This window comes from Panthera uncia, chromosome D2 (assembly GCF_023721935.1).
Source record: "Panthera uncia isolate 11264 chromosome D2, Puncia_PCG_1.0, whole genome shotgun sequence".
Lineage (NCBI taxonomy): Eukaryota > Metazoa > Chordata > Mammalia > Carnivora > Felidae > Panthera > Panthera uncia.
The window spans coordinates 78,884,315-78,909,389 of NC_064818.1; the positions used below are offsets into that span (position 1 = coordinate 78,884,315).

Genomic DNA, 25,075 nt, shown 5'->3' on the forward strand with positions numbered 1-25,075 from the left:
TCTTCTCTCTCTTCTCTCTCTTCTCTCTCTTCTCTCTCTTCTCTCTCCCCGTCTCCCCCACTCGCACGTTCTCTCTCTCTCAAAAAAAAATTTTAAAAGAAGAACGTGCATACGTTAAGCTTTGCTGTTCAGTAAAGTCCTACAGTTTTTGACAAGTGCGTAATATCATCCATCCACCTTTACAGATTCACAAAGAATAGTTTCACTATCCTAAAAAATCCCCTGTGTTTTACCTATTCATCCCTCCTTCCCTCCCCTGACCCCCCTGGCAACATCCTATGGGTGTATCCTTTTGGGACTGGCTTCTTTCTCTTAGCAGTATACATTTGAGATTCTTTCCATGGCTTGACGGGTCATTTCTTGCCTTGTTGAATAACATTCCCCCGTAGGGCTGTACCATAGTTCTTTATCCATTCCCCTATTGAAGGACCTACGGCTTCCAGTTTTGAGCACGAGTATACCTGTTATAAAGATTCTCACACACGTTTTTACGTTGACATAGGTTTTCAAATCAACTGGGCAATTACTTAGGCTCTTGATTGGTATGTCATATGGTAAGACTATGTTCAACTTTGAAAAACCCAAGAAGCCCCCCCCCCCCCCCCCCCGCCCCCAAAAGCGCCGCCAAATTGTTTTCCAAAATGGCTGTACCAACAGCAGTGAATGAGCATTTCTGTTGCTCTAGGCTCGTGTGTAGTATTGTCAGGGTTTTGGGTTTCATCTATTCGTGTAGGTTTATAGTGGTTCTTTTTAATTTTCAGTGTCCTATTGAGTGATGTGGAGCGTCTTTCCGTATGCTTATTTGCCATCTGTATGTCATTTTGGTGAGGTATTTTTAGATCTTTTGCTAATTTCGGAATTGTTTTCTTATTGTTGAGCTTTAAGAAGTCTTACTATATTTTGGATACGAGTCCTTTATCTGACAGGTTTTGCAAATATTTCCAAATGCCTTCATTTTTAAAAAAAATATGTAATTTATTGTCAGATTGGCTAACATACAGTGTGAAAAGTGTGCTCTTGGTTTTGGGGGTAGATTCCCGTGGTTGATCGCTTACCTACAACACCCAGTGCTCATCCCAACAAGTGCCCTCCTCAACGCCCATCCCCCATTTTCCCCTCCCTGCCGCACCCCCGCCCCTGCCATCAGCCCTCAGCTTGTTCTCTGTATTTAAGAGTCTCTTACCATTTGCCTTCCAACGTCTCTGTTTGTAACTATTTTTTCCCCTTCCCTTCCCCCATGGTCTTCTGTTAAGTTTCTCAGGATCCACATAAGAGTGAACACATATGGTATCTGTCTTTCTCTGTATGACTTATTTCACTTAGCATCACACTCTCCAGTTCTGTCCACGTTGCTGCAAATGGCCAGATTTCATTCTTATTGCCAAGTAGTAGTCCATTGTATACATAAACCTTTGTATGTATAAAGAAGATAAAATCTTCTTTATCCATTCATCAGTTGATGGGCATTTAGGCTCTTTCCACAATTTGGCTATTGTTGAGAGCGCTGCTGTAAACATTGGGGTACATGTGCCCCTGTGCATCAGCACTCCTGTATCCTTTGGATAAATTCCTAGTAGTGCTACTGCTGGGTTTTAGGGTAGTTCTATTTTTTTTTTAATTTTTTAAGAAATTTATTTATTTTCAAGAGACAGACACAGTGTGAGTGGGGGAGGGGCAGATAACAAGGGAGACACAGAATCCGAAGCAGGCTCTAGGCTCTGAGCTGTCAGCACAGAGCCCAATGTGGGGCTCGAACCCACAGATGACGAGATCATGACCTGAGCCGAAGTCGGATGCCCAACCGACTGAGCCACCCAGGTGCCCCAGGGTAGTTCAATCTTTAATTTTTTGAGGAACCTCCGCACTGTTTTCCAGAGCGGCTGCACCAGTTGGCATTCCCACCAACAGTGCAAGAGGGTTTCCGTTTTTCCACATTCTTGCCAGCGTCTGTTGTTTCCTGAGTTGTTTATTTTAGCCACTCTGACCGGTGTGAGGTGGTATCTCACTGTGGTTTTGATTTGTATTTCCCTGATGATGAGTGACATTGAACATCTTTTCATGTGCCTGTTGGCCATCTGGATATCTTCTTTGGAAAAGTGTCTATTCATGTCTTCTGACCATTTCTTCACTGGATAATTTGTTTTTCGGGTGTTGAGTTTGGATACTAACTCTTTATTGGATACGTCATTTGCAAATATCTTTCCCCATTCTGTCAGTTGCCTGTTAGCTTTGTTGATTGTTTCCCTTGCAGTGCAGAAGCTTTTTACCTTGATGAGGTCCCAATAGTTCATGTTTGCTTTTAATACCCTTGCCTTTGGAGATGTGTCAAGCAAGAAATTACTGCAGCTGAAGTCAAAAGGGTTGTTGCCTGCTTTCTCCTCTAGGGTTTTGATGGTTTTCTGTCTCACAGGTCTTTTATCCATTTTGAGTTTATTTTTGTGTATGGTGTAAGAAAGTGGTCTAGTTTTACTCTTCTGCATGTTGCTGTCCAGTTCTCCCAGCACCATTTGCTAAAGAGACTGTCTTTTTTCCATTATATGCTTTTTCCTGCTTTGTCAAAGATTAGTTGGCCATATATTTGTGGGTCCGAGTCTGGGTTCTCTATTCCATTGGGCTATGTCTCTGTTTTTGTGCTAATACCATAGTGTCTTGATGATTACAGCTTTGTAGTAGAGGCTAAAGTCTGGGATTGTGATGCCTCCCGTTTTGGTTTTCTTATTTCCATATTACTTTGGCTACTTGGGGTCTTTTGTGGTTCCATACAGATTTTAGGATTGTTTGTTCTAGCTTTGAGAAGAATACAGGTACAATTTTGGTTGGATTGCATTGAATGTGTAGATTGCTTTGGGTAGTATTGACATTTAACAATATTCTCCCAATCCATGAGTGTGGAATGTTTTTCCATTTCTTTGTGTCTTCTTCAAGTTCTTCATAAGTTTTCTATAGTTTTTAGCATACAGGTATTTTACACCTTTGGTTAGGTTTATTCCTGGTATTTTATGGTTCTTGGTGCAATTGTAAATGGGATCAATTTCTTGATTTCTCTCTCTGTTGCTTCATTATTGGTGTATGGAAATGCAACTGATTTCTGTACATTGATTTTGTACCTTGCAATTTTGCTGAATTCATGTATCAGTTCTAGCAGCCTTTTGGTGGAGTCTGTTGGGTTTTCCTTGTAGAGCATCATGTCATCTGTGAAAAGTGAAAGTGTGACTTCTTCTTTGCCTATTTTGATGCCTTTTATTTCATTTTGTTGTCTGATTGCTGGTACGAGGACTTCCAACACTATGTTAAACAACAGCGGTGAGAGTGGACATCCCTGTCATGTTCCTGATCTCAGGGGGAAAGCACTCAGTTTTTCCCCATTGAGGATGATATTCACTGTGGGCTTTTCATAAATGGCTTTTATGATGTTTAAGTATGTCCTTCTATCCTGCCTTTCTTGAGGGTTTTTATTAAGAAAGGATGCTGTATTTTGTCATGCTTTTTCTGCATCTATTGACAGGATCATATGGTTCTTATCCTTTATTACTGTGATGTATCACATTGATTGATTTGTGAATATTGAGCCAGCCCTGCAGCCCAGGAGTGAATCTCACTTGATCATGGTGAATAATTCTTTTTATATGCTGTTGAATTTGATTTGCTAGTATCTTGTTGAGAATTTTTGTATCCATATTCATCAGGGATATTGGCCTGTAGTTCTCTTTTTTTGCTGGGTGTCTGTCTGGTTTCGGAATCAAAGTAATGCTGGCTTCATAGAATGAGTCTGGAAGTTTTCATTCCGTTTCTTTTCTTTTCTTTTCTTTTCTTTTCTTTTCTTTTCTTTTCTTTTCTTGTCTGTCTGTCTGTCTTTCTGTCTTTCTGTCTTTCTGTCTGTCTGTCTGTCTGTCTTTCTGTCTGTCTGTCTGTCTTTCTGTCTTTGTCTTTCTTTCTGTCTTTCTATCTGTCTTTCTATCTGTCTGTCTTTCTGTCTGTCTGTCTTTCTGTCTTTATGTCTGTCTGTCTTTCTGTCTTTGTCTTTTTCTTTCTGTCTTTGTCTTTCTTTCTTTCTTTCTTTCTGTCTGTCTGTCTGTCTGTCTGTCTGTCTTGGAACAGCTTGAGGAACTGCTTTAAATGTCTGGTGGAATTCTCCTGGGAAGCCAGGCCCAGGACTCTTATTTGTTGGGAGACTTTTGATAACTGATTCAATGTCTTCACTAGTTATGGGTCTGTTCAAATTTTCTGTTTCTTCCTGTTTGAGTTTTGGTAACGTGTGGGTGTCGAGGAATTTGTCCATTTCTTCCAGGTTGTGCAGTTTGTTGGCATATAATTTTTCATTGTATTCTCTGAAAATTGCTTCTATTACTGAGGGATTGGTTGTGATAAGTCCATTTTCATTCCTGATTTTATCTGTTTGGGTCCTCTTTTATTTTTGAGAAGTCTGGCTAGGGGTTTTTAAATTTTATTTATTTTTTCAGAAAACACTTTTAGTTTCATTGATCTATTCCACTGGTTTTTTTGGGGGGGATTCTATATTATTTATTTCTGCTCTGATCTTTATTATTTCTCTTCTTCTACTGGCCTTGGGGTTTCTTTGTTTTTTTGCTTCTAGTTCCTTTAGGTGTGCTGTTGGATTTTGTATTTGGGATTTTTCTTGTTTCTTGAGATAGGCCTGGATTGCCATGTATTTTCCTTTTAGGACTGCCTTTGCTGCATCCCAAAGGGTTTGGACTATCCCGTTTTCATTTTCATTTGTTTCCATATGTTTTTAAATTTCTTTTTTAGTTGCCTGGTTGACCCATTCATGCTTTAGTAGGATGTTCTTTAACCTCCATGCATTTGCAGGTTTTCCAAACTTTTTCCTGTGGCTGATTTCAAGTTTCATAGCATTGTGATCTGAAAATGTGCATGGTATGATCTCAATTCTTTTCTATTTATTGAGGGCTGTTTTGTGACCCCACATGTGATCTATCTTGGAGAATGTTCCATGTGTGCTTAAGAAGAATGTATATTCTGATTTAGGATAAAAAGTTCTGAATATATCTGTCAAGTCCATCTGGTCCAGTGTATCATTCAGGGCCATTGTTTCTTTATTGATTTTCTGTCTGGTTGATCTGTTGATGTACGTGGAGTATTAAAGTCTCCTGCTATTACCATATTCTTATCAATAAGGTTGCTTATGTTTGTGATTGTTGTACATTTGGGTGTTTCTGTATTGGGTGCATAAACATTTATAATTGTGAGCTCTTCTTGATGGACAGACCCAATAATTATGAGATAATGTCCTTCTTCATCTCTTGTTATAGCCTTTAGTTTAAAGTCTAGTTTGTCTGATAGAAGTTTGGCTACTCCAGCTTTCTTGTGACTTCCAGTAGCATGATAGATAGTTCTCCATCCCTCAGTTTCAATCTGAAGGTGTCCTCAGATCTAAAATGAGTCTCTTGTAGACAGCAAATAAATGGGTCTTGTTTTTTTATCCATTCTGATACCCTGTGTCTTTTGGTTGGAGCATTTAGTTCATTTACATTCAGTGTTATTATTGAAAGATACGGGTTTAGAGTCATTGTGTTATCTGTAGGTTTCATGCTTGTAACGATGTCTCTGGTACTTTGTGGTCCTTGCGACATTTCACTCACAGAATCCCCTTAGGATCTCTTGTAGGGCTGGTTTCGTGGTGATGAATTCCTTCAGTTTTTATCTGAGAAAACCTCTATCTCTCCTTCTATTCTGAATGACAGGCTTGCTGGGTAAAGGATGCTTGGCTGCATATTTTTCCTCTTCAGCACATTGAATATTTCCTGCCATTCCCTTCTGGCCTGCCAAGTTTCAGTAGATAGATCTGCTACTACCCTTATGTATCTACCCTTGTAGATTAAGGCCCCTTTGCCCCTAGCTGCTTTCAGAATTCTCTCTTTATCTTTTCTTTGCCAGTGTCACTATGATGTCTTGTGCAGAAGATCGATTCAAGTTGCATCTGAAGGGAGTTCTCTATGCCTCCTGGATTTCAATGTCTGTTTCCTTCCTCAGATCGGGGAAGTTCTCCGCTATGATTTGTCCAAGTACACCTTCAGCCCCTTTCTCTCTTCTTCTTCTGGAACTCCTATGATATGGATATTACTAGGTTTCATTGAATCACTTACTTCTCTAATTCTCTCCTTGTGGTCCAGAATTGTTTTCTCTCTCCGTTTCTCAGCTTCATCTTTTTCCATAATTTTATCTTCTAATTCACCTATTCTCTCCTCTGCCTCTTCAATCCGTGCTATTGCCACCTCCATTTTATTTTACACCTCACTGATAGCGTTTTTTAGCTCCTCATGACTATTTCTTAGTCCCTTGATCTCTGTAGCAATAGATTCTCTGCTGTCCTCTATGCTTTTTTCAAGCCCAGGGGTTAATTTTATGACTATGATCCTAAATTCTTGTTCACTTACGTTGCTTATATCTGTTTTGATCAATTCTTTAGCTGTCATTTCTTCTTGGAATTTCTTTTGCCGAGAATTCTTCTGTGTTGTCATTTTGGCGAGTTTTCTGTCCCTTATGTGTTTTAAAGGCTTGTTATGTGCCCTGCACCTGTGAGCACTGCTATATGAAAGAGGGGTCATACACTGTCCAGGGCCTGGCCCTTCAGGAGGTGTTTTTGGAATGTGTTACTTGCTCTCTGTTGTTGTGACTCTGGTTGCTTTACCTCCCTACTCGTAGTGATGTTTTGGACCCTCCGCCCGGTGTGCTTTGATTTGTTCCTTGAAGTAGCCCTGGAAAGGAAAACAAACCAACCAGAAAAAAAAACCAAAAACACCAGCTGCAGCAAAATAACAGGGTGGGGGCGTTGTTCATGGAAGAAGCCTTATCCCAAACAAAAAGAGAAATGACAGGAGCAGGGGAAAACGAAAGGAAAATTGACCAGGCAGAGAAACTGCAGGACTTCATCCAGAGAGAGACAGAGAGAAGGGAAAATAAAGGAGATCTAGAACAGGTATAAAGAGAATAGATTAAATATGTCTGCTTACACAAACCAACAGCCAGAGTAACCAGACTAGAGGAGGGAAGAGATAAGAAGAAGAAAAGGAAGGGAGAATATATACACATAATAAGAATTGTCTGAGAATTAAATCAGGCAATGCGGCGGCGCTGGTCTGGAGGAGGGGCCTCTGGTTTGTCAGCATCAATTCTGCTCCTGTAGATACGCAGTTAGCAGGTGCCAAGGGGTGTGGTTTGGTGTGGGCGGGGCCCGCCTCTGCTGTGGGCCCGCCTCTGCTGTGGGCCCTGCTGTCGTTCTCTGAAGCCCCCCCTTGTTGGTGATGGGGAGTAAAATGGGGACACCCCAGTCTCTCCTCCACGGACTGGGTGTCCCAAACCACTCTGTTCAGGCCGTCCTCTCAGTGCCGCGGGGGCAAAGGAGGCGGTTTGTCCTGCTCCACTGACTCCTGTGCCCTCCTGGCGCTCAGCTGGGATTTAAGCCCTGATGCCTTAAAGGGTCCCGCTCCACGCACCCGATTCCGGGGAAGTGCCACTCCGTGCCACAGATACGTGGCCTCTGGTTGGCGGGTGCAGGCAGTCTTTGTCCTTTGAACGGCTATATACCTTCTTCCCACAGCACTCCAGGGAGGGGACTGCCCTCTCCCACTGGGGACTGTGCCTCTGAACAAGTTACCCCCCTCCTCCGCAGGTACCGGAACTGGGCAGCTGGCCGGGTCCAGAGAAAGCCCCACAGTTAGAGATGGGATCTTTGTCCCTCCCCGTCCGGGGTTTTTCTCTTGTCCAGATACGGTCCTATGCTTCCCTCTCTTTTTCTTCCCTGTCTCTCCAGAAGGGGATCCCTCCCATCCATGCCTACGAAGCTCGGTTTCTCTCTCCCAGTTCAGAAGTATGCACTTAAGGCTCACCAGGTTCTCCCTGTGAGCCCCTGGAGATGTCTTTGTCGCTCTGCAGACTGGACTGTTGGAATTCAAAGTCCTTTGGTCTCAACACTGCTGTGTTTGAGGGACGAGGGAACTTTGCCCCCCCCCCCCCCAGTTCTCTGCCATGTTGGATCTTGTGCCTTCATTTTTTTTAATGCTTATTTATTTTTGAGAGACAGACAGAGTGCAAGCAGGGGAGGGGCAGAGAGAGAGGGAGACACAGAATCCAAAGCAGGCTCCAGGCTCAGAGCTGTTAGCACAGAGCCCGACGTGGGGCTCGAACCCACGAACTGTGAGATCGTGACCTGAGCTGAAGTTGGACACTTAACCGACTGAGCCACCGAGGTGTCCCAGGGTATTTTTAATTATAGGTGGGGGCACACCGGGAAGTGCCAGGTCAGTCAGGAGGCAGAGGGAGTGAGGAGGACCCTGGGAAAGAGCCTTTATTGTGGTCTCTGTGGAGGAGGCAAGACAAGGCAGAACCAATGGGTTAAGATGGCTGCTTTGAAGAATTCGCATGGACTCTGGGGCGTAGGGGCTGACCCTGGGTGGCTGGTATCTGACAGGTGGTTCGGGCAGGTGGATATTGGCCTAGAGGTTAAGAGTCTAGAGGGGGAGGGAGGAAGTGTGTGTTCTGGGATGGCTAGTTTTCATATGAAAGGTGTCCTGGGAGGGACCGTCTCCCTGGGGTCAGTGAGGGGCCCCCCCCCAACCCCCAAGTCAAAACCTCATAATGAAAAAGGCGTGCCTACTGCGAGGGTCCATATCCCCCCCCCCCCCCCCCGGGGGGGGGGTGCCTTCCTTTGAGTTTGCTGATCTTTGTTGGATCTTAAACTGCATGGCTAATAACTTGGGGAGTCTTTCCTTCAGAGAGCATTTGCCTCTGCCCTCAACATAGTTGAGGGGCTAAAAGGAACCAGGGCCACTTTGGATCCCCTGGAGAGACTCCTTTAGAGCTGGAGAGTCCGGCCCCACCGCTGCTTTCTTGCTTCTCGCTGAGTCCAGAGCCCCAGCGTACGGCGGCTGTATTCCTCTGGCCTGGTGGTGACTTTATGTGCTGCTGGCTGCAGATGAGGCCAACTCGGGTTCTCCCCAGTGCTCGGACTCCCTGCTTCTCTGCCTCTGTAGGTTCCTTCCTTCCTGATTCCTGGATATTTCTATGTTGGCTTTGGGACAATGAAGCACAGGTCTCTGTTCCTGTTGGTTCCTGATAGATCTGAGCCCTGTGCACATTTTATGTTCTTTTTAAATTGGGCTCGGGGTGAAGCACGGGGCTGTCTCTGGATAACTCTACCTCTGGTGAGACCAGCAGTGCCTCAAAGGGTGTGTCCCATCCTAGCTGCAATGATTGTGGAGTGGAGGGTCCTTCGGAGAGTCACGTGGGTTTTCTTGCTTCATGTCCGGCCCCTTACCTCCCTGGCGCTCACCTCCATCACAGTCCCGCCTGGATTACTGCAGTTGTCTCCTGACGGGTCTCCCTGCTCCTTCCCTTACCCCACATTGGTCTGTTTCCAATATGGTAGCCAGAGGGATCCTGTGAAAACATATATCAGATTGTGTCACGCCTATACTTAGAACTCTTGAGTCACTTCCCATCTCATGCAGAACAAAAGTCAACGATTTTGCAGTGACCCAAAGACCCTGGAGATATTCTCTCCTGTCGACCCCCTCACCCGCACCGACTTCTCTCCCCTCATGCCTCTTATTCTTGTCTATGATCCTGTAACAGACTGGCCTCCTTGCAGGTGAGGAAGCATGCTGGGCTTGCTCCTGACCAAAAGGTTTTGCATTCGTTATGCCTGCAGACCAGAGCACCCTTCCTCCAGATGTTTCCATGACTCTGCTGTCAGCTCTCTGGGTTCTTGATCCTTGCTCAAAAGTCACATCCTCAGTGGAATCTTCCTTGGCAACCCCAATCCTTAGCTTTATTTTCTTCCTTAGCACTTAGGATCACCTTACATACCGTATATATTTTTTTAAACATCAACTTTACTGAGATGTAGTGTATATATAATACAGTAAGTATAGAGTTAGGTGTGTTTCAACGAATGTACTCACATGTGTAACCACCACATCAGTCAAGATCTAGAAGCCAATTTGACAATAAATTATATTAAAAAAAAACAAAACCTCTAGAGCATTTCTGTCACCAGAAAATCCCCCCAGGTGCCTGTGTTTTCTTGCAGGCACGTTTCTAGGCCATCACTGATCTGAATACTGTCACTGTAGGTCTTTCCCTCTCCTAGAACTTCATACTCAATAGAACTTCACTCAATATGAACACATACATCCGGCTTCTTTGACTCAGCATAATGGTGTTGAGTTTCATCGGCTACTGCGTGTATCAATAGTACAATAACTATTCGGGGGCTCTTATGAATTAACTATTCCCTTTTATTGCTGTGTGATATTTCATTGTATGGACCTATCACAGTGTCTCCATTTACCCACTGGTTGGTATTTGGTATGTTTTTCAGTTTTTTGGTTATGAATAAAGGTTCTCTGCACGTTCATGTACACATCTGTGTGTGGACAGAAGTTTCATTCTCTTTGGATAGATACCTAAGGGTGGAACTGGCGTTTCATTGTGTAGTTTCTGTATTTCACTCGATCAGAAATTGCTGAACAGTTACACAAAGTGATCGTACGGTTTTAGATTTCCACCAATAATGTAGGAGCGACAGTTCTGCATCCTTGACAACACTTGGAATCCTCAGGATCTTTTATTTTTTGTCATTCTGGGCATTTTGTCGTTTTACCGAATAGCCAAAGCAATCTTGAAAAACCAGGGGCACCTGGGTGGCTCCAGTTGGTTGAGCATCCGACTTCAGCTCAGGTCATGATCAGTTCGTGAGTTCGAGCCCCGCGTTGGGCTCTGTGCTTACAGCTCAGAGCCTGGAGTCTGCTTCGGATTTCGTGTCTCCCTCTCTCTCTGCCCCTCCCCCTCTCATGCTCTGTCTCTGTCTCTCTGTCTCTCTGTCTCTCTCTCTGTGTCTCAAAAATAAAAAAACTGGAGGCATCCCAATTCCAGACTATATATATATATATAATCTGTAACATATATATCTATATATATCTATACCATATCTATTTATCTATAACAAAGCTGTAGTCATCAAAACAGTATACTAGCATAAAAATAGACACGTAGGTCAATAGAACAGAATAGAAACAGAATAGATAAACCCAGCAATAAACTCCCAATTATATGGTCTTTGATCAAGGAGGAAAGACTAACCTTTGGGAAAGAGACAGTCTCTTCAACAAATGGTGTTGGGAAAACATGCAAAAGAGTAAATGTTTTTAAATCTTATATATCCATACTAAAGAAATCTTTGAATTTCCATTGAATTGCTAGTGGTCATCTGTGGGGAGGAGATGATAGGAGTAATTTTATTTCCTGTTTCAATATTTCCGTATTGCCTTTTTTTTTTTTTTTTAAACAATGAGTAAGTATTGCTTTTATATCAGAAAGAAACGCTATCACCATTTTTGGAAAAAGTGTGCTTAATCCAGAGAATTCTTTTCAAAAATTTCCAATATCTGAATAACTATCTTTTTGTTTTTTTGAAGGCAGTATGGCATACTTTATAAAACTCATTTGACTGGATGTTACTTTGCCTTTAAAAAAATGTTTTATTGGGGCATCTGGGTAGTTCAGTCGATTAAGTGTCCGACTTCAGCCCAGGTCATGATCTCGTCGAGGTCTATGGGTTCGAGCCCCGTGTCGGGCTCTGTGCTGACAGCCCAGAGAGCCCGCTTCGGATTCTGTGTCTCCCTTTCTCTCTGCCCCTCCCCTGCTCATGCTCTTTCTGTCCTCAAAAATAAACATTAAAAAAAATTCATTCTTAAAAAAATGTTTTATCTATTAATTTTTTAAAAATGTTTATTTAAAGAGACAGTGCAGGTGGGGAGGGGCAGAGAGAGAGGGGGACAGAGGATCTGAAGTGGGCTTTGCACTGACAGGCTGATAGCAGCAAGCCGGATGTGGGGCTCGAACTCACGAACCCTGAGATCATGACCTGAGCGGAAGTGGGACACTCACCCAGCTGAGCCACTCAGGCGCTCCTTTATTTATATTTTAAAAGTCTGCTTATTTAGAGAGAAAACACAAGCAGGGGAGGGGCAGTGAGAGAGAGTCCTAAGCAGGCTCTGCGTTATCGGTGCAGAGCCCAGTGCAGGGCTCCAGCTCACAAACCGTGAGATCATGACCCGAGCAGAGATCAAGCGTCAGATGCTTAACCCACTGAGCCACTCAGGCGCCCCTATTTTGCCTTTTAATTGAGGTTATGCTTGAAGGCTTACACGTGCTAGTTTTCATTGGCAGGGTGAATTTTGTAATCTCTGTTTAGAAAGGGGATCTACATTTACATACTCTAGTAAGATGGTGTGAATGAAAGCAAAAGCTTGTGGTTGAAGGATAATTTCAAGTCAAGATCTTCTAAGCATTTTTTTGAAATTTAAGGGAAGAGTCGGGGTGGGGTGGGGTGTGTGAAGAAGGAAAGATGTTGAGGAAGGGTGATGGCGAGGGTAGAAGGGGGAAGGGGAAAGCCACGCTGGAGGCTGGCCAAGAGGATGCAAGAAATTTATTTGCCTTCAAGCTGAGATCAAAGCTGTACATTTGTAACAAGTGAAGGGAGGGGAAGGAAATCTATTTCAAGCTGTTTCTTACACATTGGAGGAGAGAGACTCTTTGGAAGGACAACCATGGCAGCAGCTGCTTCTGAATTTTGTTTGCTGAACAGTGAACAGACTTAGTTACCGTTTACAGTGAAGTGTCTGATTATGAATCTTGGCCATGGGCACCTGGTGGGAGCCAAGAAACTGGTGATCTGAAGAACCAGAATCACAAATCAGGCATTAATTACAATAATGGTCACTGTTCCTTGCATTTGTCAGAATAAGGTCCCGAGGTAGAAATCCCTTTCCCATTTCCCTCGTCTGCAATCAGCAGATTTCAATTTCCAATTTTCGTAAATTCGATTGCTGTGAAATCTTTTAATTGCTCTCTCTGTTTGTCGGTGGGGGGGGGGTGGATAGACTTCATTGGCATTCTACGCCTGCTTTCTGAAAGCACGTAAGCTAAGCAGATGCGTGGGAACGATTTTTCTACTGCTACCATTAAAATATCCCGCCATTTGAAAAATATCCTGTCATCGCACTCTAAATGTATCTGAGACTTCAGGGGCATGCTCTGCGCCCAAAGAACGTAAACGGCAAGTTGACTTCTCATACTGGGTTTGGGAAGACTGTGATTTTACAAGGATTCATTATTCGTCTCCACCGAAAAGCTCTGGAGCGCCACACGGTCCCGCACGTGGGGAGGAGCACAGACTTCGGAGTTAAGAGACCTGGGCTGAGACTCCTCCCCAGATCCCAGGTTCGTGGCTTTGAATAAGCTGCTTTACCTCTTAGATCCTGTCTTTTCCTCTCTGTTCCTCCCCTGTGCAGAGGGAGCATCGGGTCGTGGTGACGTTTAGACCCACCGTAGCTCGGCCGTCCGGTTAAGTGCCTTGCGCAGAGCAAGCCTGCAGTAAACCGTAGTGATCGTATTAGGCCAAAGAAATAGTTCTCCTATTTAGTCTATTACTTGTGACCCATATGGGATCCAAGCAAGGTTTCCACTTAGCAAAAAGTACAAAGTAAGTGAACATTTTCAGAAGCATTCCCTCTGTCTCATGTGGAAGCCCCTTCTACATTTTCAATCACTTTTCGGTATTTCACGTTGTTTTTCTCTTCGTAGGAAACCCGAGAGGGAGGCAGGTGGGCATCCGTATCTAGCCCCCTTCTCCTGAGGAGGGACACCTGTGGTGGAGCCGGGACACGAAGCCGTGGTTCCTGATTCTTACTCTGGGAGGTTTTGTCTCATTGATGTTTGTTTAGTTTTGATTTTTGTTTGGTTTCTCTTTTGCCCTCTGAAAGCTTATGAGCAAAGTGGAGAGAAGCAGCCTTAAGCAGTTTGCATTTCATATTATTGATCTTTTTTTTTTTTTTTTTTTTTTTTTTTTGAGCGCCAGCAGGGGGGGGGCAGAGAGAGAATCTCAAGCAGGCTCTGCACTGTCGGCACAGAGCCGTGTGGGGCTTGAACTCACGAACCGTGACGTCGTGACCTGAGCCGAAGCCAAGAGTCACACACGTAACCGACGGGGCCACCCCGGTGCCCCTACGTTATTTTCTCTTAGTTACATGGTGTCTTCTCTGCCCACAGGCTGTGCTATATTGCCCCCCGCCCCCCCCCCCCTCCCCCCCCCCCCCGGGACCATTTTCCCCCCCCCCCCCCCCCCCCCAGATGCACCTGCCACCTATGGTTTGTGTGTGTTTGGTGTCCCTCCTCTCAGCATCCTCCCCCCTCCGTCTGGGTTAGGCTTGTGCTATTGGGGTGTAGAAGGTGTCCCACAAGTATGCTGAATGAATGGATGTAAAGTAAACTTATTCCTTAGAAGTAAGTGCAATCCAGAAAATCTGCTGGGCTCTAAAATGGTCAATAAATTGAGCCGGAGTGTAATTGAAATGTCTCAGGCTGTGAAGCATCTGCATTGACTTACTGGCTTACTTTTATCAGGCTTGTTTCTTCATATACATGTAAGCTCACGGACAGAGAATCGAGGCTGATAGTTGATCTTAACTGAATTTTGTTTTCATTAAGAGTAAGTGAAAATGTGCAATAGCATTTTGTGGGTTTTTTTCCACATTCAGTGCTGTAACGACAATAAAACTTACCCCCCAAATCAGCCACAATTCTGCTCTAGTTGCCTTTCATTTTTCTAAGTTTTTCTGTATATGTATCTGTATATTTTATATTATTAAAATCCTTGTCTTTGCAAATCTGTATTCTTCCCTGAGCATAGCAAACATACTGACATTAGTCCTATTCTCCCATGTGGATTTTTAGTGGCTGAGTTTTCTTGCAGGTAAATGATGTACCACGGTGTATACAACGCATTTCATATTCTTGAACATTTAGATAATGTTTGTGGTTCTTACTGTTATCGATGATGCTAAGGTGATTCTCTTGGTTTTTATGTTCTCATTTGGGTATGTGTGTGTATATTTAAATGTAGGGAGGGGGTGCCTGGGTGGCTTAGTCGGTTAAGCGTCCGACTTCGGCTCAGGTCATGATCTCGCAGTTCGTGGGTTCAAGCCCCGCATCGGGCTCTGTGCTGACAGCTCGAGCCTGGAGCCTGCTTCAGATTCTGTGTCCCCCTCTCTCTCCACCCCACCCCTGCTTGTGCTCTGTCTCTCTCTCTCAAAAATAAATAAACATGAAAAAATTATTTAAAAAAATGTAGGGAGGTAGTAGATGGTTCTAGAGAGGTTAAGGGGGCATGGCTCTGGTGTCGTGTGGCCGGGGTTCAAAGCCTGCCTCTGCTGCTTCCTGGATGCCCTTCCTGGCAAGTTATGTGACCTCCATCCACAGTCCATTTGTAAACTGGGGGAAATTCTAGGATTTCAAAGGGTTGTTATAAAGAATAAGTGATAGGTAGTATCCTCGATCCAGGAGATGAGATGCGATCTATAAACTGCTTAGAACACGGTCTGATACAGAGTGAGGGCTCATTAAATTGTAGCTATTAAGTAATCCAGGTGGAGGGCAGGGATGAAGAGAAGTGGGAGCACACACAAAATAAGACCGGCCACGGTCGTGCTGATAATTCACGAAGCTGGGTGCCAGGTGCGAGGGCACTGGGCTTTCTTTCCACTCTTGTATGTGTTTGAATGTATTTTTTTATTATATTTTTACGACATAAAGCAAAAAGCACGCACAATACAAAAACACTTGAGGTTCCAAATTGATTTTTTGGTTTTGGATTATTTTCTTTGCACATGTTTCTAGGAGAAGGGGTCACGGGGTGGGGGGGTGTTTTATAATCCTTGTTGAATACGGCCAAATTGCTTTAGTGAAAGCATCGTTTACAGGACCATCCACGATCTGTAAGTAAACCAATTTTATCACAGTCTTAAAGAGTGCAGGGGTATTAACACTTCATTTTTTTTTAAGTCAAATTTTATAAATAAAATGGTACCTTCGTTATTGTAACATCTCCCCCCCCCTTCTTTTTTTTTAATGGAAGGTATCGTTGACCCACAATGTTACCTTAGTTTCGGGCGGACAGCCTAGTGATGGGACAAGTTGATACATTATGCTGTGCTCATCAGGAGTGTAGCTCCCAGCTGTCACCACAAATGCCGTTGCAGCGTCATTGGGTCATTGGCTATATTCCCTCTGCTGTGCCTTTTATTCCCGTGACTTATCCTTTCCATAACTGGAAGCCTGGATCTCTCCCCTTCACCCACTCGGCCCGTCTACCCCCTCGCCTCCGGTAGCCGTCAGTTTGTTCTCTGGACCCATGGCTCTGTTTTTGCTTTTTTGACCCTCCCTTTTTTGATTAGTAGTAACTTTTTGAACATTTTCATAACTGTATTTACTGGTGGTTATAGTTTTTAAAATTTCTCTGCTTCTGTCCTTGGTCCTTTCATCTATTAGGGTTTTGTAAGATTCCATTTTATGAAAGTAATAGGATAGTTTGGTAGAACTAAGCTCATCTGGGCCGTCACAGTTCATTTTTAAGTTAAAGGAGAAACAGTCATCACTACGTGGCTATTGTGATATTTGATTGAAAAGTCCTTCTTCGGTACGTGTTCACGGCACACATTTTTGAAACTTCTAAAATCCAGGGTGTAGAAATGATTACGATCTCCTTGTCGTATTGATTTGGAATATGTTTTTGATTCATGGTTGCTATAAATATATGGTCAAGCCGTGATGAATTGCTTCGAGGTGACAGCCTCCACAGTCGTTCTTTATATAGCGTCCCCCTCAGTGTGCTGTCATCTTCATTACAAACCATCTGCCACCGGAGACCAGGCTGCAGATGTCCCTTGTCAATGAAACTTGACCTCCGTAAATTTGCAGGTGTCTTTGGAAGGACAGGGAAATGACCATTCCGTTTTTATGGTATTCTGTATTTACCATGAATATACTCCTGTCTGTTTTCTCCACCATTTTCTGCTGCCCATCCCACTAATCACAATTTGCCGATTCCAGTATGGACCCTGATCACTGGTTTTCTCTGTAGCCATTTATTTATTTATTTTAATGTTCATTTATTTTCGAGAGAGAGAGTAAGAGCACGAACTGGGGGAGGGGCAGGGAGAGGATCCGAAGCAGATTCCGCACTGACCGCAGAGAGCCCGATGCAGGGCTCCGACTCATGACCCACGAGACCATGACCTGAGCCGAAGCTAGATGCTTGGTTGACTGAGCCACCCAGGTGCACCCCCCCCCCCCCCCCCCCACCTTTTAAAACACTACCATGTGCCTCTCGTTGGGATACTAGATAATGTGATGTTTTTACTAATTCATCTTGTGAGTTTCTTTTTATAGGGCTGGCACATTTCTGTCGCATTATATGACTAAAAGCTTTTTTTAAATGTTTATTTTTGAGAGAGAGGGAGAAAGACCTTGAGTGGGGGAGGGGCAGAGAGAGAGGGAGACACAGCATCCGAAGCAGGCTCCAGGCTCCGAGCTGTCAGCACAGAGTCTCACGCGGGGCTCCAACTCGTGAACCGTGAGATCGTGACCTGAGCTGAAATCGGGCGCTAAACCACTCGAGCTACGCAGGCGCCTCATGTTGTGTTGTATTATTACAACCCATATCTAAAAAAAATTAGGATCCCAAGGCCTAATACTGTACAGTGGTTTACTTAAACTTTACAGTATTCTGTGTTAAAACCTATAATTTGTAAATGATAGCTTTTAAAAATGGATTTCTGGTGTGCTCGAGAGCCATATTTTATGCCGCCATAGGGACTGAATGGTGACAGCGTATGAAGGCCTCTATATTTTACGTTCATATTATTTATTACTTGACAAATGGCAGGAGGGGCATAAAATTGTTTTATTTGTCAGATTTGCATAAGAACTTTCTTATGAAGAGCATTTATGGCACATAACACATACCTAAATCCTCATACAACTGTCCTTTGGCGGTCTGCCTTGTTTTTTTCCCTTTTCATATTTTGGAAAACCTTTTTTTTTTTCCTCTTTTGTTTTTTCATCAAGGTGTAATTGACCTATAACCTTAGTTTCGGGTGTACAACATACTGATTCGATATTTGTGATCCCCACAGTGAGTCTAGTTAACATCCGTCCCCCTACGTAGGTAAAGATCATTTTTTTTTTTTTTCCCTCCTGGGATGAGGACTTTTAAGATCTACTCTTAGCAACTGGGAAGTTGCAGCACGGTCTTGCTTCCTGGGGTCGCGGTGTGGTGCGTTATATTTCCATGACTTATCTTATAGCTGCAAGTTTGTCCTCTCCTCCCCTTTACCCACCCCGCCCCATGACCTCTGGCAACCACCAGCCTGTTCCCTGTCGGGAAGCTTCTCAGGTGAGATAAGTTTGCCACGATGGAAAGAACCTACCAGCTGTCGAAGGGAACCTCGCAAAGTCGAAGGTAGGGTTTTTTCTTTCCTTCTTTGTTGGTATCTTTAGGAAAGTTAAAGTTTAAGCCTGAAATTGTGACGTGAGATTACGTGATCGGTTAGATTTTGACCCTGGCGGGTGCCTGGGTGGCTCAGTTGGTTAAGCGTCCAGCTTTGGCTCAGGTCATGATCTCGTGGTTCGGGGGGTTTGAGCCCTGCACCGGGCTCTGTGCTGACAGCTCGGAGCCTGGAGCCTGCTTCACATTCTGTGTCTCCCTCTCTTTCTGCCCCTCCCCTGCTCACCTCTGTCTGTCTCTTTCTCTCAAAAGTAAATAAACATTAAAAAAATTTAAAGAATGTTTGACGCTGTTTATCAGACTTAAACAAAAATACCTTCTGAAAGATCTGATACTCTTAATCAGGAAAAAGAGTTCTTGCTCTCTTTTTTAATGTTATTTTGAGAGAGAGTGCGAGCAGGGGAGGGGCAGAGATAGAGAATCCCAACCGTGCTCTATGCTGTCAGCGCAGAGCCCGATGCGGGGCTCGAACTCACAAACTGTGAGATCATGATCTGAGCCAGAACTGAGAGTTGGATGCTTAACCAACTGAGCCCCCCGCCAGGTGCCCCTGGAAGAAGAGAGTCCTAAAAGTTCTGTATAAAAAGTAGCATCTAACACTGTATCCCAACTATGCTGGAATTAAAATAATAAAAAAGTAGCATCTAACTTGTGTCTCTTAATGTGTGTGTGTTCGTTTGATAAAATTTATAAAGAACAATTCCCCAAGTAGTGTTTCTTATGGTAGAAGAGAAATACAAATGTGGATAGGAACATCCCGGTTAAATAAACCGCAAAAAGGTGAGCTTTTGAGGTTTTCAAAAATGTTGATTTCAGTCACCTTCAGAAAGATGATTACTTATCATACCGCCGGTAGGTTAATCCTGGAGTAGAGTGAGCCGGGCCTGTGGTCCTAGATATGCTTCCCTCCCTGTGCAATTCTCGGTTCCCTGTAAAGCGTGGGGTGACCAAATGTAAACCTAGAGGAACTTGTTCACGTATTGGTAGTGAACTCAGGTCAGCACGTTTCTCCAGTAGGATGTGTGCACCTTGCCCTGGTATGAGTATTCATATAGGGTCGTCTCACTAGTTAACCCGTGTTCTATAACCTCTTCTTCACCTGTTACTGCCCTCCTCCCACCCCACCCCCACATCTCGTGCTGGACGGAAAGAGGCCCCTGGCCGGCTTCCTTCCCACACGTGTGGTGTCAAGGTGGACCGCAGCCAAACCTCCCTCTGGTCTTGGTGCCCACTCCGGGTCCTGTGCTCTTCTTAGACCACGTTCTTTTTCGTGGACTGAGTTCCCGACCCCGGTGCTGTGAGGGGGTTGGCCTACTTCTCCCTCCTCCGTGCACCCTCCCTGCGCTGCGTTGAAACAATGATCGCCTGCCCTCGTCCACTTTTCTTACTAATTTTGAAATTTCCTGGGGGTTCAAGTTGGTTCACAAGTGAAACCTTATTTAAAAAGAATGGTTTGACCCAAACACACTTGGTTTTTTTTTTTGTAAAGTTGATTTATTTATTTTGAGAGAGAGATGCGGGAGGGGCAGAGAGAGGATCCCAAGCAGGCTCGGCACCATCAGCCCAGAGCCCGATGCGGGGCTTGAACTTGAGTCGGAAGCTAACCGACTGAGCTGCCCAGACGCCCCCAAAATACTCTTATCTAGAGAGAACAAAATGGTGGTCACCAGAGGGGAAGTGGGTGGGGGATGGGTGAAATAGGTGAAGGGGACTGAGAGCACACTTCTGATGAGCCCTGAATGATCTCTGGAATTGTTGAACCATTACATTGTACGCCTGAAACTAATAGAACGCTGTTTGTCAATTACACTGGCGTTAACATAAAAATAAAAGAATGGTTTGAAGAAATCTGTAGCTCTAACGAATAGATTATTCACCCAGCTCTACATTTTATGTCTCTGCTCCCGAGTGGCAGTATGGTATAGGGTTGAGAGCTAGGGACCCTTGGGTGCCCGGGTGGCTCAGCCGATTAAGCAGCCTCTTGATTTCAGCTCAGGTCATGATCTCACAGCTCGTGAATTCAAGCCTCACATCAGGCTCTGCACTGACAGCTCCAATCCTGCTTGGTACTTTCTCTCTCTCTGCCCCTCCCCCATTTGCATTCTCTCTGTCTCTCAAAATAAATAAATTAAGTAAGGGACTCCTGAGCCAGACTGCCTGATTCTGCCGATTACTACTGTGTGAACTTGGGCAAGTTCTTTAACTTCTCTGTGCTCAGATACTTAAAAACAATTTTTTTTAATGTTTATTTATTTTTGAGAGAAAGAGAGAGAGGGAGGGAGGGGCAGAGAGACAGGGAGACACAGAATCCGAAGCAGGCTCCAGACTCTGAGGTGTCAGCACAGAGCCCGACGCGGGGCTAGAACTCACAAACCGCGAGATCATGACCTGAGCCGAAGTCGGACGCTTAACTGAGCCACCCAGGTGCCCCTGTGCTCAGATACTTTATAATGAGAATACTAAAATTCCTTGTAACATATAGTTGTAGTGAAGTTTAAACAGATAAGTATATGGAAAGCATCTATGAGAGTGCCTGGCACAGAATGAGCGCTATATAATTTTTGCTGTTCTCCCAGCCACCAGGCCCGTCACTTGCCATTTCTGACAGTTCTCATGCAGGCTCAGTGTTGACCCAGGCCTCTGTTCCCTTGGCATGTTGATGGTTTGCACTTTGGCTAGTGACGTGTTCGTATACATATTTTAGGATCCTAAAGCCAACATCCTAAAATATGTGTATGATCAGGTCACGACAAAAATACCAGAGTCTTTATCAAAGAGAAAATACAAACTACATAGTATGTATATTAATATATATGTATAAATGTGTAAGTATATATAATGTTGTCCCTTGTCAAATGACTGTAGGTTGTTCAAAGACCAAAACGAGCTTGCTCTCATCCGCTGTTTATTTTTGGGTCACCTGAAAAACCCTCAGGTCTTACCTGGCGAGAACACTCATTCGTATCCTGACCATCCGAGTTCTGTTTGGCATTAATCGCTTTCTGCCAAAAGCATCTCTTACCCAGGTTGAGATTTGCATCGTGGAAAGTTTTTATTGTTAAGCGAGGAAGACTTAGAATATCCCCACTGGTCGGTGCATGGATCTTCCCTGTTCTGGTAACTAAAGCAGGTGCAAAGTGACATCTCCATCGCAGCCCGTTGCTGCTACGACGGCCGTGCATTCGTGTGGGGGCAGTGAAGTCTGGATCTCTCCCCTCACCCCCAAAAGGGGGGCAGCCCCTCAACTTTTCCAAACACCACACATTTTCCACTGAGCCAGATCAGGGGGAGGGCTGGCGAATAGTAGGGAGTCCTGCCCGTGCTGAGACTGTAGCCGGATGGGGGCATGTTGCCAGGTCTGGTGGCCCTGGGGCCGAGCTCAGGGATAGAGGTCTGACCATCTGTGGCCAGCGCTAAGCTCTCGGATGGAGGTCTCTGGTTATTTGCCTGTGTTAACGATTCGCTTGCGTAACTGGGAATATTCTCTTTTTATTCCTCCTGTCAATTTGTGGCGAGCCATTTGGTTTTTCCATTTCGAAATTTGGTGTTCATTTAGGGTTTCTCACCCCAAAATCTTGATTTTTAGTGGGATTCTAAGCTGGGCTTCTTTGGAATAGAAGTATTATGTGGCTTCTACTTATTTGGGGGGTTATCCATAACAGCCTGTCAGTCCTGGTCTTTGGATGGTTTTAGAAGGTTCTGGAAAGAAAAAAAAAAGTTACTCAACAATGATGTCCTAACCTCAGGTGTGAGTCCTCAGGATATGTCAGGCGGCGTTGCTGGGATTAAATGAGATGCTAATACAGAAGGGCCATTGGCTGGCATGTGGAGGGTGTGTGTTCCTTTCCCCACAGATACTAACATACTAGTTAGTATGTTAACATTGAAATAGGTTTTTCTAAGGAAGCCCGGAGCCCCGTAAGAGTAACGTTTATCATTTTTATGCTTTTTAATATTGCAGACATTTCAAAGTTATTGAAAATTGTACCCCCCCCCATATACCATATAGGTTTAAAACGCAGGCGTTTTGCCAAATATGTCTTAGATTCTCAAAGAACTGAAACCCTACAAATGTAGAGGTCAGTGTCCCCTCCCCATCACAGCTCTGTCCCTTCCCCAGCTTCGAGGTAACTCTACCCAGGTGGTAGGCATTCTTCCCATCCACGTATTTAACTTTTATGCACGTGTGCGTATTCATAGATGATATCTAGTGTTCTAAACACTAACATAAGCGGTAGAACGTAGTGTGTCCTTTAAGCTTGTGTTTTCCACTCACTGAGGTTTATGTGTGTCACATGTAGCACTAGTTTCTTTCAGGTGCCGTGGAGGATTTCATTGGACGAAGTACGCCGGAATTTATGCAGCCACTTCCCTTTTTTAAAAAAAATGTTTATTTTTGAGAGAGTAAGCGAGCAAGCGGGGGAGGGGAAGAGGGCGTGGGGGACAGAGGGTCTGAAGCGGGCTCCGCACTGACAGCAGTGAGCCTGATGGGGGGCTCGAACTCACGAACAGTGAGATCATGACCTGGGCCAAAGTCGGACGCTTAGCCGACTGAGCCACCCAGGTGCCCCTCTTGAGCTACTTACTGTGTTATTTAGTCATCACAAGAACACTGTGTTTTTGACTGTTTCAGAGCATGAACTTAAACCCAGGTTTATCCCATTCCACCATGCCATGCTTTTAATAAATATTAGGAAAATGAAGTCGAGAAACGTGAGCTTGCAGGCTGCCCCCGAGAGTATCTCTGGGAAGTAAAGGACAGTGGTGTTGTCTTCCTGGCCTGGAGCAGGCAAGGCCAGGGCAGCCCTGCCTTCCTCAATGAGGGCCACGCTGCCAGGAGGTCCCCCGGGTCTGCGGAGCCGGTGGTGGGTCAGCTACCCGAGGACTGGCTTAAGGGAAGCAAAAATCTTTTCTTAATAACAAGTGTGCAAAATCAGTAATACTTTGGAGGCCCGAAAAGCCCCGCAGGATGGGCAGAGGTCTTAGAAGGAGTTTAAGAACCCAGCCCTCCAAGAATTTAACAGTCCCGCCCGAGTGGGTGAAGCTAACATGAAACACAACCACCGAACCCTGACCAACCTGGTGTGTGCTGGGCCCCTTGTCATCTTTCATAGCAATGGGATAGTCTGTGTTTTTCTCTGCCTCTTGCTTTCTCATTCGGGAATACCTTCTGGAAATCCTCTCAAGGCATGTCGTATAGAACTAGCTCCTTTTGTAAAGGCCATATTACATTCCACGCTTTGGACACATCATCATTTATTTGTTCCCTTAGAATCGGGTCATCTCTCTGTCTCTCTTGCTGTAAGCTGCTAAAAACTGTAGCACTTAATGCCCTTGAATAGGTGTCCCTCTGTGCTTTGATTTCTGCAGGCGTGGGATGGCTGGAGAGAAGGCTTACATGTCTTTTTAATTTTAATACATGCTGCCATATTGCTTCCTAAAAAGACTAGAATTCCTATTTCTCAACCACCAATGTGTGAGAGTGTCCCCTCCCTGCATTGTCACCACCAGTAGTTATGATAGGTCTTCTTGAGTGTCTGACTGGATATAAAGTTATACACCGTTGTCATGTGGCCAGTGGGGAATATGAATGTCTGTTTTGGACATTATGCTAGCTGTTTGTTTTTGACATTTTTTGGTGCACAGCTCATCTGTTGCCTGGTTCGTTATTAGCGGTTGGGTTTTCCCTTTGGTTCGTTTGTAAGAGCTGTTTGTATAGAATAGATACCAATCCTTTGTCATCTGTGCTACAGATACTTGGACCAGGTATATTTTTCTAAGGGCTCTGTTAACCGGCCATTTCACTGATGGATTATAGCGGCATACTGAGTTTCATTAGCTCAAAAGCAACCTAATTAGTCTGGTATGTTAACCATCATCGTGGAAAGGTCCGTAAGTGAAATATGGTGTTGATGGGTAACGGTACTATCTACTCGTTCAGGTGTGGGGTAGCTCACTAACATCACCTGAATTTTCTGTCGCTTAAGCTTTTCAGATGTTCTCCAAGCAGGGCAGGGGGGCAGGGGGGGGGGGGAGATACTCACACGTGTGCTTGATGTGTGGGAAAACAGTCTGATCTCTGAGCAGCTATAACGCACTCAGAGGATCTCTGGTCCTTCCGGAAATGGAGTCCTGAAATTCTGTATCATTCTTTTTTTAGAAATCACACCATCCTCAAAGCCTCATCCACCTGTTGTGGGCAGAGTGACTCATCACAGCATTGAATTATACTGGGATCTGGAAAAGAAAGCAAAACGGCAGGGACCTCAAGAGCAGTGGTTCAGGTTCTCGATCGAGGAAGAAGACCCCAAAACGCACACTTACGGTATCATTTATACGTAGGTGCAGTGTTAAATTGCTTAACGTTTTGTTACGATTTCCTGATGAGCTGGAATGGTTTCTATCATTTCTAAAAGGACTTGTTTTGGGGCACCTGGGTGGCTCAGTTGGTTAAGCGTCTGACTTAGGCTCAGGTCATGATCACATGGTTCGTGAGTTCGAGCCCCGCGTCGGGTTCTCTGCTGTCAGCACAGAGCCTGCTTTGGATCCTCTGTCTCCCTCTCTCTGCCCCTCCCCTGCTTGTGTGCCTCTGTCTTAAAAAAGTCAATAAAAACTAATAAAAAGAGAGAGGCTTGATTCTACTCCTATTTTAAAAGGATTCATTTTCAAATGAAAGAAAAGAACGAGTCACAC

General features: G+C 44.5%; 1 protein-coding gene across 2 annotated transcripts in view; it reads left to right on the top strand.

The window, feature by feature from the left end:
• Window positions 1–25,075, top strand: part of FANK1 (fibronectin type III and ankyrin repeat domains 1) — a 101,225-nt gene that overhangs the window by 50,821 nt on the left and 25,329 nt on the right. For both annotated transcript variants that reach the window (XM_049646620.1, XM_049646619.1), the window contains exon 2: window positions 24,543–24,720. In XM_049646620.1, coding sequence (XP_049502577.1) covers window positions 24,543–24,720 — 178 coding nt within the window. The remainder of the gene's footprint in view (window positions 1–24,542; window positions 24,721–25,075) is intronic.